Below are 15,000 nucleotides of genomic sequence, written 5' to 3'. Positions count from 1 at the left end.
TGATCTGCTCAGAAGCCCCCTGTAATGACCTGCTCAGAAGCCCCCTGTACCCCTGTAATGATCTGCTCAGAAGCCCCCTGTACCCCTGTAATGACCTGCCGTGACCTAATGATCTCCTTCTGCCGTATCATTACAGCTTATAGCACACAAACATTACAGGGAATTAAAGCATGAATGAAGACAGACGTGTGCAGTGAGATCCAGTGCTGAGGCTGATGTTACATAATGTCTTACTGGGAGAACTCTGTAATAACTGTGTGTGTGTGTGTGTGTGTGTGTGTGTGTGTGTGTGTGTGTGTGTGTGTGTGTGTGAACTGTGTGTGTGTGTGAACTGTGTGTGTGTGTGAACTGTGTGTGTGTGTGTTTGTGTGTGTGTGTGAACTGTGTGTGTGTGTGAACTGTGTGTGTGTGTGAACTGTGTGTGTGTGTGTGAACTGTGTGTGTGTGTGAACTGTGTGTGTGTGTGTGTGAACTGTGTGTGTGTGTGTGTGAACTGTGTGTGTGTGTGTGTGTGAACTGTGTGTGTGTGTGTGTGTGTGAACTGTGTGTGTGTGTGTGTGTGTGAAGTGTGTGTGTGTGTGAACTGTGTGTGTGTGAACTGTGTGTGTGTGTGTGAACTGTGTGTGAACTGTGTGTGTGTGTGTGTGTGTGTGTGAACTGTGTGTGTGAACTGTGTGTGTGAACTGTGTGTGTGAACTGTGTGTTTGTGTGTGAACTGTGTGTTTGTGTGTGTGTGTGTGAACTGTGTGTGTGTGTGTGTGAACTGTGTGTGTGTGAACTGTGTGTGTGTGAACTGTGTGTGTGTGAACTGTGTGTGTGTGAACTGTGTGTGTGTGAATGTGTGTGTGTGTGTGTGTGAATGTGTGTGTGTGTGTGTGTGAACTGTGTGTGTGTGAACTGTGTGTGTGTGTGTGAACTGTGTGTGTGTGTGTGTGTGAACTGTGTGTGTGTGTGTGAACTGTGTGTGTGTGTGTGTGTGAACTCTGTGTGTGTGTGTGTGTGTGTGTGTGTGTGTGAACTCTGTGTGTGTGTGCGCAGACATGACGACTGATCAGTGTATAAATCCACTGGTTTTCTTCTCCTCCTCTTACTGCCTCGGTCTCACTGCCTCGGTCTCACTGCCTCGGTCTCACTGCCTCCTCAGTGTGTGTGTAGTCCGTTACTTCTCTAAAGCTTCTCTCTTACAGATGTAATAATGTAGAAGTGCTCACAGAAAATCCATACGCAGATCCTCAGCTGAAACCAGGAGATTTGTGTAGTGAATAATCCACACGTCTGGGAGACGTCTGTCTGGGAGACGTCTGTCTGGGAGACGTCTGTCTGGGAGACGTCTGTCTGGGAGACGTCTGTCTGGGAGACGTCTGGGTGTCTGTTGCTGTCACTCATCCAGTGCAAGAGCTGCTTTTCTGGGGGAAAGTTTTAGTCTGTTAATTAAAGCCAAATGTTTACAGGCCCTGACTTTATACGTGACACTTTATACGTGACACTTTATACGTGACACTTTATACGTGACACTTTATACGTGACACTGTATACGTGACACTTTATACGTGATACTGTATACGTGACGCTTTATACGTGACACTTTATACGTGACACTTTATACGTGATACTGTATACGTGACACTTTATACGTGACACTTTATACGTGACACTGAATACGTGACACTGAATACGTGACACTGTATACGTGACACTTTATACGTGACACTGTATACGTGAAACTTTATATGTGACACTTTATACGTGACACTTTATACGTGACACTGAATACGTGACACTGAATACGTGATACTTTATACGTGACACTGTATACGTGACACTGTATACGTGACACTTTGTACGTGACACTTTATACGTGACACTTTATACGTGACACTTTATACGTGACACTGTATACGTGACACTTTGTACGTGATACTTTGTACGCGACACTTTATACGTGACGCTGTATACGTGACACTTTGTACGTGACACTTTGTACGTGATACTTTGTACGTGACACTTTATACGCGACACTTTATACGTGACGCTGTATACGTGACACTTTGTACGTGATACTTTGTACGTGACACTTTATACGTGATACAAAGTTCTGCACATTTCTCTTTTTCTGTTTGACATCAACACAACAACACAACACAAACACACAGTAATGTTCCCACAACACAACAACACAAACACACAGTAATGTTCCCACAACACAACAACACAAACACACAGTAATGTTCCCACAACACAACAACACAAACACACAGTAATGTGAGAACATTCCCACGAGCAGCTTCTTTAGCCCAGGGTTCAGCTCTAACAGGAGGAATGGTTTCTGGTGCCATCTTACACCAGTCAGTTGTAGTGAAGTTCAGTTCTGTACAGATTCCTCATCTGTTTGTTCTTCTCTCATTCTGTAGCTCAGACTTTCAGAAGAACAATCCGGTCCACAAGCTGAACGATGAGGAGCTCCTGGCCTTCACCACGGTAAGAACCTGTACACATGTTCTCCTGTACACACTACACTACACACCTGTACACACACACACACACACACGCACACACCTGTACACATGTTCTCCTGTACACACTACACTACACACCTGTACACACACACACACACACACACGCACACACCTGTACACATGTTCTCCTGTACACACTACACTACACACCTGTACACACACACACACACACACACACACGCACACACCTGTACACATGTTCTCCTGTAAACACTACACTACACACCTGTACACACACACACACACACACACACACACGCACACACCTGTACACATGTTCTCCTGTACACACTACACTACACACCTGTACACACACACACACACACACACACACACACACACACCTGTGCCCACACAGAAACTATGGGGTCAGAATTGTTTCGTTATTCTGAATAAATACACTATGATATGTATATTGTGTGTGTGTGTGATGTATATTGTGTGTGTGATGTATATTGTGTGTGTGTGTGTGATGTATATTGTGTGTGATGTATATTGTGTGTGTGTGTGATGTATATTGTGTGTGTGTGTGATGTATATTGTGTGTGTGTGTGATGTATATTGTGTGTGTGTGTGTGATGTATATTGTGTGTGTGATGTATATTGTGTGTGTGTGTGTGTGTGTGATGTATATTGTGTGTGTGTGATGTATATTGTGTGTGTGTGATGTATATTGTGTGTGTGTGATGTATATTGTGTGTGTGATGTATATTGTGTGTGTGTGTGTGATGTATATTGTGTGTGTGTGTGATGTATATTGTGTGTGTGTGATGTATATTGTGTGTGTGATGGAGCTGTGGCTGATGTTTCAGCTTGACCTCGTTTCATGTTGTTGTTGTTGTTGTTGTTGTTGTTGTTGTTGTTGTTGTTGTTGTTGACCCCTTTCCTGTAATGCATGTCTGGATTGTTTCCTGGTCGACTCCACGCTCTCTGAGCCCATTTGTATTCGTTACACACTCCTCACACTCTAAGCAGGAGGACAGCGTCCTCACTTCAGAGCTTGACGTCTCTATCTGTCTGAAGCTGGTGCACTTGGCAGCGAGCCTTCAGCCGTTTGGAACCGGAGCCTTGATTTCCTGCCAGAACTCATTTCCTCTGAGTCGAGTATTGAGTGTCTTAAACAAGGTTCTTTAACCTTGAGCCGGTCTGTAGGTTTCTCCTGGACACATGATCTCCTGAAGGCCTGCGTCAGGCTGCTGCTGTACACTCTGCTTTCCGTGCTGTGATGACCAACAGGAAGTAAACAGGAAGTAGATGATTTGACAAGGAGAAGGTCCTCGCACACCGAGGCAGCTTAGAACCGGCTCCATGCGGATCTCCATACTGAGGTCGGTGACACAGCTGCCATGTTGTTCCAGTGTGAGGTCCTTCAGGAAATGTAATCTGAGCTCTCTGTGTAGATCTGTTTACACAACCACTTCCTGTCTCCTAGCTGGTGGCTCATGATGTTCTGATGCTCGCAGTCTGACAGATGACCACAGACACTCATGACAAATCCAAACTTTCATCCAATGATCGATCCTGTGGAGCTCGTAGTCTTCAAAAAGATGTGTGGTCTCATCTTCTCCTGTTCTGTACGAGCTCTCGCTGAATAAAATGAGAGAGATATATCTCAGGAGGTGAACGCTGATGTGTCTGCTGAGTGTTTGTATCTTTCACAGTTATCTCGCTTTGCTAATCTAATCTAATCTAATCTGAGTACGTAGCTAATATGAAGCCGTGCAGGTAAATCAGTTTCACACTTGTCTTTACTTAATGTCAGTCATCTAGTTAGCTTCAGAAGAGATGTACAGGTACTGCTGGGCAGCTGGACAGGCCACGCCCGTGTGCGGACAGGCCACGCCCGTGTGCGGACAGGCCACGCCCGTGTGCGGACAGGCCACGCCCCACACCCACATCTAGACAGGCTACACGAGTAACACAATCAGCTGTCTCACTTGCTCGGACAAACACGGTTGGTGTTGAGACAGTTCGAGGTTCTTCCAGAGGATTTGTAGGAATCTCCACATCAGAGAAGATCCTCATGTTAGTAGAGATCTCCGTTTATGCTGCTGCTGTTCTGTGAAACAATCAAAATCCCACAGAACCACGTCGCCTCCTTATTTATTCTGTCGTCTCCGTCTTTTCCCCTTTCCCATGTGAACACACGAGCTATACGATGCGTCACGGTTTATCTGCTTTATAGTCTCACACGTGTCCAAGAATAAGTGAGCGATGGGCCGTAACACCCCCCCCCCCCCTCTCACTGCCTGTGGGAGAAAGTAAAAAGAAGTGTTTTTTTCCAGCTCCAGTGAAGGGGCCTGTAAACAGCGAGGCAGCTGAAGTAGCACTTTCACACAACCTCCAGGGAATCTGACAGCTCGCTCCTTTAACTCCGTAAATACTTTTACTTCTACTTTAATGAATCGCCTTTTGTGTGTGTGGAATAAAAATGTGTCCTGCCAGATGAAATGGTCGCTCACACGTCCTTGTAGGTGAGATGAAGAGGTGATATTTTTACTCGGCGTGACTCACAACAGTGTGAGAGTTGCAGAAACACACGGAACACCTCACACTGCTGGCAGGGGGCAGATTTTACTGCCACAGGGGTGATCCTTCAACACGCTGTAATGAAAATCACGAAGGACGAGAGTCTCCACACACACACACACACACAGGCGCACACACACACAGGCGCACACACACACAGGCGCACACACACACAGGCGCACACACACACACACACACACACAGGCGCACACACACACACACACACACACAGGCGCACACACACAGGCGCACACACATACACACACATACACACTGGCGCACACACACACAGGCGCACACACACACACAGGCGCACACACATACACACACATACACACTGGCGCACACAGACACAGGCACACACACACAGGCGCACACACACACACACAGGCGCACACGTGCACACACACACAGGCGCACACACAAACACACACACAGGTGCACATACACAGGTGCACACAAACACACACACAGGCGCACACACTGGCGCACACACACACACCCTCATAGACACACACACACGTGCACATGATATAATTTTAATATAATATCCACATAATATTCTGGTCCACAGAAACAGGTTTGTTTAAAACTTAGCCACGTGGTCACTGTGCGATCAGCAGCCGGCGATGAGCTTTAAAAGCACATGTCTACCAGGACCCTGATGTTGTCCGTGTCCACCCGGGTTCCCTGGACACCGCCGGAGTTCTGCTCCATCAGCACTTCCCCGAGCCCCAGCAGGGCGTGGTTTCTCCACCAAGGGTGTGGTTTTTCCTTATTAGTCAGTGTCAGCATTTTATTTGTTTTCCTGAGGAGATTATTTTCTCTACCTCACTGAGATGGTAACTTTTAACCCGACACCGTGTTTGTTCGCTCGTGTCCTTACCCGATTCCCTCCGTGCCGATTCTGCTGTTGATGTCAGCGGTGATCAGAGGCCAAGGGCAGAGCACCGCTGGAGGCCTGGTGTAACTAATTCCGGATGAGATGTGACACAGCTGGATGTAGAGAAACGCCTGTAATGATCCATGATCTCTGGTCTGAGGTCACAGACGTGATGTGGCTCAGATCCTGCTGAAAAACATCACAGATCATGGAAATGGGTGTTCCGCCTGTCCAGGGTGAAGCTCCATGAGGAACAGGGTTTCTCCTAAACACATGATGTCACTCCGCTCATTAGAGTTTGGAAAAAACGAAGCAGTTTGAGCTCATCTTCAGCTCCAGTGGATTCCAGGCACGTTTCACACTCCATGTGCCGAGCCTCATCGCTCCAACCTGTTGGAGAAGAACGGGAACTTCAGCTTCAGACAAAATGCTGTGAAAAATGGCTGTGTGTGTAACAGGGAGACGATCTGTAACTGGTGTGGGCGTGGCCGGTGGAGGCGTGGCTTGTGGAGACACACCCTCTTCATGGTGATAAGGAATTAATGATGACATTCCCAGGTGTTTATTCCTTTTATTCTTAATGAATGTTGGGAAGCAACATTGTGGAACATCTGTGAGTAAAGTTACATCCTGTAGTGTGTCGTGTTCAGTCGTCTAAACACTCGTCCCCTCAGCTCTAAACACTCGTCCCCTCAGCGGACTCTCTTTATTCTCTCAGCTCTAAACACTCGTCCCCTCAGCTCTAAACACTCGTCCCCTCAGCAGTCTCTCTTTATTCTGTCAGCTCTAAACACTCGTCCCCTCAGCAGTTTCTATTCTGTCAGCTCTAAACACTCGTCCCCTCAGCAGTTTCTATTCTGTCAGCTCTAAACACTCGTCCCCTCAGCAGTTTCTATTCTGTCAGCTCTAAACACTCGTCCCCTCAGCTCTAAACACTCGTCCCCTCAGCAGTTTCTATTCTGTCAGCTCTAAACACTCGTCCCCTCAGCAGTTTCTATTCTGTCAGCTCTAAACACTCGTCCCCTCAGCAGTTTCTATTCTGTCAGCTCTAAACACTCGTCCCCTCAGCTCTAAACACTCGTCCCCTCAGCTCTAAACACTCGTCCCCTCAGCAGTTTCTATTCTGTCAGCTCTAAACACTCGTCCCCTCAGCTCTAAACACTCGTCCCCTCAGCTCTAAACACTCGTCCCCTCAGCTCTAAACACTCGTCCCCTCAGCAGTCTCTCTTTATTCTCTCGCTGACGTTGTCAGAGCTGCTGGTTTTCCTCTTGTTGTCCTTCATACTGAAGAGTTAATTGATTCTATGTGAACGGAGGCGGAGTAATTGAGCCGTGACGGCTTGTTAGCGAGGGCTTGGCACTTGTCCTGTCCTGCACACGTCTCGCTGTGTCCGTGTCATGGTGTAGAAACTCGTGTAAATCAGACCGACTGTTTAAACCTCTGTGTAATTAAGTGAGTGTGAGAGTCGTGCTGGAGGACGTGTCCGATGTTCTGTTTGGTTCTTCATGGACTGATGGTACCTCTGCTCCTTTTCTCTGGCTCCTGAAGCAGCTCAGATGATGTTCTCCACTGTGTGTGTGTTAGCTAAACTGAAGGCGCCCTGGCTGTTCCTGTGAGCAGGCATCTTCCCAGCCTACATGTGGATTGGTGAATCTGCAGGCTGGTTAGATGGTTGTCACACGTCCAGTGAACATCAGCTTCGGTTTATTTCACTGTCGATCAGAAATCTTTTAATTGTTAGTGAAATATTTTCTGCTGACTTTTTTTTTCTCTTTTTTGTTCCTCACTTCATTTACGCAGGGACGAGTCCAGAATTACAGTGTTTTCCGCACTATAAGGCGAATCTAAGAGCCGTAAATTTTGTCAAAAATCGTCCGTACGCCTGATAACCCGGTGAGCCTTGTGTGGTCCAAAAATCTGTAAAAATGTTGTGACTTTGGTAAGCGCTCCGCTCGGTTGACTGTCGGACCGTTTCCCGCTGACACGGGGACGTAATACATACACTACGTACGCTGGCAGCGATAAACCAATCAGAGGACATTACGTAATACGTACAGTATGTACGCTTACCTCCGCCACGCCTCCGGTAGGTACAGTATAATACCGGTATGTTGCAGAACATTTGTTTCTTCCTAACCATTATGAGCTCCACACTCCAGTCCAGTAGGTGGCGGTAAATACACCTTAAGTCGGTTTGCCATCCGCCAATAAAAATCAGATGCTTACGAGGCACAATACAAACTACAGGCTATCAGTTACGCGGCTGTAAATGGGAATAGAGCAGCGTAAAGGATTCAACATCGATGTGTCTATGGTTCAGAAGTGGGGGAAGCGAGAACATGTACTGCGCCGAGTTAAGGAGACACAGTAGTGAGGACTTTGGTGGGTTTGTGGGAGAAGATTGATTTAATAATAATGTGTGTGTTTATTGTTAAATAGTAGAATAAAGTTCAACTTTATGCCTTATGGTGTGGAAAATACTGTAATAGCAAGAAAAACAGCTGAGTTTTATTTGGATAATTATGGTGTAGCACAATCATGTCACATATTAATAATACACCCCAGAGAGAGACAGACAGAGACACAGAGAGAGACAGACAGAGACACAGAGAGAGACAGACAGAGACACAGAGAGAGACAGACAGAGACACAGAGAGAGACAGACAGAGACACAGAGAGACACAGAGAGAGACAGACAGAGACAGACAGAGACAGACTCACAGAGACAGACAGACAGAGACAGACTCACAGAGACAAACTCACAGAGACAGACTCACAGAGACAAACTGACAGAGACAGACAGAGACACAGAGAGAGACAAACTGACAGAGACACAGAGAGAGAGAGACAGACAGGCAGAGAGAGACCGGCAGAGACAGACAGACAGAGACACATAGAGAGACAGACAGAGAGACAGGCAGAGACAGACAGACAGACAGAGACACAGAGAGGGACGGACAGACAGACAGAGACACAGAGAGGGACGGACAGACAGACAGAGACACAGAGAGGAACGGACAGACAGACAGAGACAAAGAGAGGGACAGACAGACAGACAGACAGACAGAGACACAGAGAGGGACAGACAGACAGAGACACAGAGAGGGACAGACAGACAGAGACACAGAGAGGGACAGACAGACAGAGACACAGAGAGAGACAGACAGACAGACAGAGACACAGAGAGAGACAGACAGACAGACAGAGACACAGAGAGGGACAGACAGACAGACGGACAGACAGACAGACAGACAGAGACACAGAGAGGGACAGACAGACAGACAGACAGAGACACAGAGAGGGACAGACAGACAGAGACACAGAGAGAGACACAGACAGACAGACAGACAGAGACACAGAGAGGGACAGACAGACAGAGACACAGAGAGGGACAGCAGACAGAGAGACAGATAGAGAGGGACAGCAGACAGAGAGAGACAGATAGAGAATGACAGCAGACAGAGAGACAGATAGAGAGGGACAGCAGACAGAGAGAGACAGATAGAGACACAGAGAGGGACAGACAGACAGACAGAGACACAGAGAGGGACAGACACACAGACAGACACAGACAGACAGACAGACAGACAGACAGACAGAGACACAGAGAGGGACAGACAGACAGAGACACAGAGAGGGACAGACAGACAGACAGACAGACAGACAGAGACACAGAGAGGGACAGACAGACAGACACACAGACAGACAGACAGACAGACAGAGACACAGACAGACAGACAGACAGACAGAGACACAGAGAGGGACAGACAGACAGACAGACAGAGACACAGAGAGGGACAGACAGACAGACAGACAGAGACACAGAGAGGGACAGACAGACAGACAGACACACAGACAGACAGACACACAGACAGACAGACAGACAGACAGACAGACAGACAGACAGACAGACAGACAGAGAGTGGATGTGTAAGTAATGTTATGAGAGTTAGAGGTTGATTCTGTGTAAGTCATCAATGTGTTTGTAGCTGAGCAGTTTTTGGCTCTGTAGTTTATGGACTGAGGCTCTGTGTTATCTCCTTCACCTGCTCTCTCTCTGTCTCTCTCTCTCTCTCTGTCTCTCTCTCTCTCTCTGTCTCTCTCTCTCTCTCTCTCTGTCTCTCTCTCTCTCTCTGTCTCTCTCTCTCTCTCTCTCTGTCTCTCTCTCTGTCTCTCTGTCTCACGCTCTCTCTCTCTCTCTCTCTCTCACTGTCTCTTTCTCTCTGTCTCTCTCTCTCTCTCTCTGTGTCTCTTCCCCCCCCCCCATGTCTAAAGTCTATGTAGTTAAGCAGCTCCGTAATTGAGGTGACTTTATAGCTGTGGTGTTTATGTGGTTGTCTGACCATAAATATCTCAGACTTACACAGAGCCCTGATGTCTTCACCAGACAAACTTCTCCTCCTTTTTTAGTTTTATTTATTTATTTAAAAACTCATTTCTCTAAATAGATGTGTATCTTCAGCACGAGTGTAGCGTCTGAGTTCATTAGTACATGAAGTTTTCTGTAGGGACGTAACACACGGACGCTCGTCTACTTTCACATTAAGACATTAGACACTCAACAGGAGACAGACAGACAGACATACAGACAGACATATAGACAGACAGACAGGCAGACAGACAGGGTCGGGGGTTCGATCCCCGCCTCCACCTTGTGTGTGTGGAGTTTGCATGTTCTCCCCGTGCCTCGGGGGTTTCCTCCGGGTACTCCGGTTTCCTCCCCCGGTCCAAAGACATGCATGGTAGGTTGATTGGCATCTCTGGAAAATTGTCCATAGTGTGTGTGTGTGTGTGAGTGAATGAGAGTGTGTGTGTGCCCTGTGATGGGTTGGCACTCCGTCCAGGGTGTATCCTGCCTCGATGCCCGATGACGCCTGAGATAGGCACAGGCTCCCCGTGACCCGAGAAGTTCGGATAAGCGGTAGAAGATGAATGAGTGAGCGAGAGAGAGAGAGAGAGAGAGAGAGAGAGAGAGAGTTCAGCTGCTTTCCTGATGTGAATAATGATAGTTTTCTAGATTTCTTGATTCTGATTGGTCTAATGTTATAGTTTCCATAGTAACAGCTGGTTTACAGAGACATGTCCAGTGCCGTAGATCTTCACTGTGGACTTTCATGGTGTCAGTATTCTGGTTTATTTTCTCTTTTCTGTTGCCAGCACACGGGTCGAATAAAAAGCTATAAAGTCTAAAAGGACAGGAGCGCAGGAAGGGAAAGGTGTGAGAGGAGAGAGGAGGAATGAGAGGAGGGATGAGAGGAGGAATGAGAGGAGGGATGAGAGGAGGAATGAGAGGAGGGATGAGCAGAGGAATGAGCGGAGATTTAAGAGCGAGTTGTTCTAAATGAGATGCCCCTGTTCACTGGACCGTGTCCTAACCTTTATTACTTTAATTAACCAGACAGGAAGCAAAGTGCTCAGGCTGGAGCGGGGAGAAAATCCACAGCACTTTTGTTCAAGCTGACTGCATGAATTCTAATGAGCTCTCGCTATCTCTGAGATCTCTTACTGCTGTCTTCCTTCACTCCTTTTTTTTTTCTGGCCTTGTCCTTCATCAAATGAAAATCGATTCCAAAAGAGAAGTGAAATGTTCAGACTTGTCTTGTGTGTGTCTGAGAACCTTCTAATAGAAAAAAAAGCTCACGTCTCAGACAGGAACTGTTAAAGGATCACGGCTAGACCAATATCCTTAAATGTCAAACAGATCTGGAGTGAGAAGAGGAACCGGCTGGCGTCCAATCCGTCTGGCTCCAGCGAAGCTCCAGAAGCTTCACGTCCACATTCACGGGCAGATTATCAAGCACCAGGAGAATGTGGGGCTGCTCACAAGGGTACTGAATGTCACATGCTAAAAGGAATCGGTTCAGCTTTCATCCAGCGTTAGGATCCAGCTGGAGAGTCTGTGTGTAAACATCTCCGTCCTTCAGGAACCTGCTGATAAACCATGTGAGGGGGGAAAAATGAACCGAACAGCAGGTTAATGATGCAGTTCAGTAATCATTCATAACAATGTGTTAGTAATTCAGTAGTAATTCATCCTGACACTGATGACGTCCCTCGGACTGCACGCACACACTGTTTTATTCATTTAATCAGGAGCTCAGAGATGGACCTGTTACTGTTATCTGTACTTTAACATGGCTATAACGTCACCACCGTTCATTGTGCGCCAACGCGGGCGATTATTTATTTATTTATCTATCTAAAAATGACACATCGTACTTTTTATTCGTTAAGATTTACGTTAAAGGTGCGGTCTCCGATTTTTGAGAAATGCTTCAGAAAACCGAGTCGGGCCGGAAAATAAACAAAAATCAAAATATGGGCGGAGAGAGTGTTCAGTGCGCATGTGTGACGTTAGCAGAAAGCGGTTTTAACATGGACATGGAGGATAAAAACAAAGAAAGAAAGAGAAGAAAGACTTACGATAAGGACAAGAAGTAGGACGTGTTAATATAGGATCAGCTTTCCAGCACTGGAGAGAACTGAAGGAGCAGGAAGTTGGCCACATATTCACAGGTTGGAGTTTCCCGAGTCAATAACTCCTGAGCTAAACGCTGTTACTACACAAATAACACCTCTTTTCTATCGTAGTAATGTAGAGAGGCAGCTACAACCGCGTTTTGTGTAGTAACAGCGTTTAGCTCAGGAGTTATCGACTCGGGAAACTCCGACCTGTGAATATGTGGCCGACTTTACTTAAGACGCCGAGGCGCTTTTTTCCTTCTCGATAGGTGAGTAACGTTGGTTTTGCTTTGTTACACAGAACTAATATATGCCTTTGTCCTTTACATCATTATGCTTGTGTGGCATTTTTGCTTGTTTGTTTATCTACAATCGTATTGTTCTTCCCTTCAGCTATGATAAAGACACGTTTCTTTCTGTTAGTCGCCTGGGTTACGTATGTATGTGTGGGCGGAGCTATCGATACAGGGGTGGGACCCGTTTGGGTTAGGGGCGTGTTTGTTTTGGTGATTTTATATGTCAACATTGGCTTACAAACAACGGAGACCGCACCTTTAATGGTCATGAATCTAGTTCCGGTTGTCCCTTGGGTTCGAGCAGCTGTAAACAGTCGTCCCTTCACCTCCCTCTTTCTGTCATCCTCTCTTTATTCTCTCATGACAAAGAAATACAGCTTGTCATGTTTAAGTATAAAATCCTGTCCTGAGTCCAAAGCTGGATCAGATCTCAGCTTACATGAGCTAACGTACTGATTTCAGACTGATGTCTTAGCTGTTTAAGGCTCATTATGAAATTAGAGAGAGAGAGACAGAGAGAGACAGTGAGAGAGAGAGAGAGAGAGAGAGAGAGACAGTGTGAGAGAGAGAGAGAGAGACAGAGAGAGATAGAGAGAGACAGCGAGAGAGACAGTGAGAGAGAGAGAGAGAAAGAGACAGAGCCTTTTTTTTTTTTTTAACACTGTGGTGATCTCACTTCCTGGCTGTGTACTTCGGTCTTTCCTCATCCTCCTCCCTTTCTCCATTGCTCATTCTGGGTGGGATGTTCTAAATGTTCTGAAGGCATTTTGGGGGAAACCGCAAATCATCATCATCATCATCACACAGATCTACAAACTTCAGGGGTGAGTGTTCAGGGGTGAGTGTTCAGGTGGGTGTGTGAGTGTTCAGTGTGTGAGTGTTCAGGTGTGAGTGTTCAGGTGTGAGTGTTCAGGTGTGTGTGTGAGTGTTCAGGTGTGAGTGTTCAGGTGTGTGTGTGAGTGTTCAGGTGTGAGTGTTCAGGTGTGAGTGTTTAGGTGGGTGTGAGTGTTCAGTGTGTGAGTGTTCAGTGTGAGAGTGTTCAGGTGGGTGTGTGAGTGTTCAGGTGGGTGTGTGAGTGTTCAGGTGGGTGTGTGAGTGTTCAGGTGGGTGTGTGAGTGTTCAGGTGGGTGTGTGAGTGTTTAGGTGGGTGTAAGTGTTCAGTGTGTGAGTGTTCAGTGTGTGAGTGTTCAGGTGGGTGTGTGAGTGTTCAGGTGGGTGTGTGAGTGTTCAGTGTGTGAGTGTGTGAGTGTTCAGTGTGTGTGTGTGAGTGTTCAGTGTGTGAGTGTTCAGTGTGTGAGTGTTCAGTGTGTGAGTGTTCAGTGTGTGAGTGTTCAGGTGGGTGTGTGAGTGTTCAGGTGGGTGTGTGAGTGTTCAGGTGGGTGTGTGAGTGTTTAGGTGGGTGTGAGTGTTTAGGTGGGTGTGAGTGTTTAGGTGGGTGTGAGTGTTTAGGTGGGTGTAAGTGTTCAGTGTGTGAGTGTTCAGGTGGGTGTGAGTGTTTAGGTGGGTGTGAGTGTTTAGGTGGGTGTAAGTGTTCAGTGTGTGAGTGTTCAGTGTGTGAGTGTTCAGGTGGGTGTGTGAGTTCAGTGTGTGTGTGTGTGAGTGTTCAGGTGTGAGTGTTCAGTGTGTGTGTGTGTGTGTGAGTGAGTGTTCAGTGTGTGAGTGAGTGTTCAGTGTGTGAGTGAGTGTTCAGTGTGTGTGAGCGAGTGTTCAGTGTGTGTGAGCGAGTGTTCAGTGTGTGTGTGTGAGTGTTCAGTGTGTGAGTGTTCAGTGTGTGTGTGTTCAGGTGTGAGTGTGAGTGTTCAGTGTGTGTGTGTTCAGGTGTGAGTGTTCAGTGTGTGAGTGTTCAGGTGTGAGTGTGAGAGTTCAGTGTGTGTGTGTTCAGGTGTGAGTGTGAGTGTTCAGTGTGAGTGTTCAGGTGTGAGTGTGAGTGTTCAGTGTGTGTGTGTTCAGGTGTGAGTGTGAGTGTTCAGTGTGTGAGTGTTCAGTGTGTGAGTGTTCAGTGTGTGAGTGTTCAGGTGTGAGTGTTCAGTGTGTGAGTGTTTAGGTGTGAGTGTGAGTGTTCAGTGTGTGAGTGTGAGTGTTTAGTGTGTGAGTGTTCAGGTGTGAGTGTGAGTGTTCAGTGTGTGAGTGTGAGTGTTTAGTGTGTGAGTGTTCAGGTGTGTGTGAGAGTGTTCAGGTGTGAGTGTGAGTGTTCAGGTGTGAGTGAGTGTTCAGTGAGTGAGTGTTCAGGTGTGAGTGTTCAGGTGTGAGTGTGAGTGTTCAGTGTGTGAGTGTTCAGGTGTGAGTGTTCAGTGTGTGAGTGTTCAGGTGTGA

The 15,000-nt window shown here is 46.9% G+C and overlaps 1 protein-coding gene and 1 long non-coding RNA gene across 2 annotated transcripts in view; both read left to right on the top strand.

Moving 5' to 3' along the window:
- The window catches only part of ttc27 (tetratricopeptide repeat domain 27), a 59,419-nt gene that overhangs the window by 16,691 nt on the left and 27,728 nt on the right, over positions 1-15,000 (top strand). The window contains exon 9 of the mRNA XM_047821682.1: positions 2,412-2,478. Coding sequence (XP_047677638.1) covers positions 2,412-2,478 — 67 coding nt within the window. The remainder of the gene's footprint in view (positions 1-2,411; positions 2,479-15,000) is intronic.
- Positions 3,235-4,140, top strand: LOC125146039. Its single transcript, XR_007144542.1, has 2 exons — positions 3,235-3,844; positions 3,949-4,140. It is a non-coding gene; the product is annotated as an uncharacterized LOC125146039 (long non-coding RNA).

This window comes from Tachysurus fulvidraco, chromosome 12, assembly GCF_022655615.1.
Source record: "Tachysurus fulvidraco isolate hzauxx_2018 chromosome 12, HZAU_PFXX_2.0, whole genome shotgun sequence".
In the NCBI taxonomy this organism is placed as follows: Eukaryota; Metazoa; Chordata; class Actinopteri; order Siluriformes; family Bagridae; genus Tachysurus; species Tachysurus fulvidraco.
Note: the sequence above shows the minus strand (reverse complement) of the source record. Positions and strands in the feature narration are given on the sequence as shown.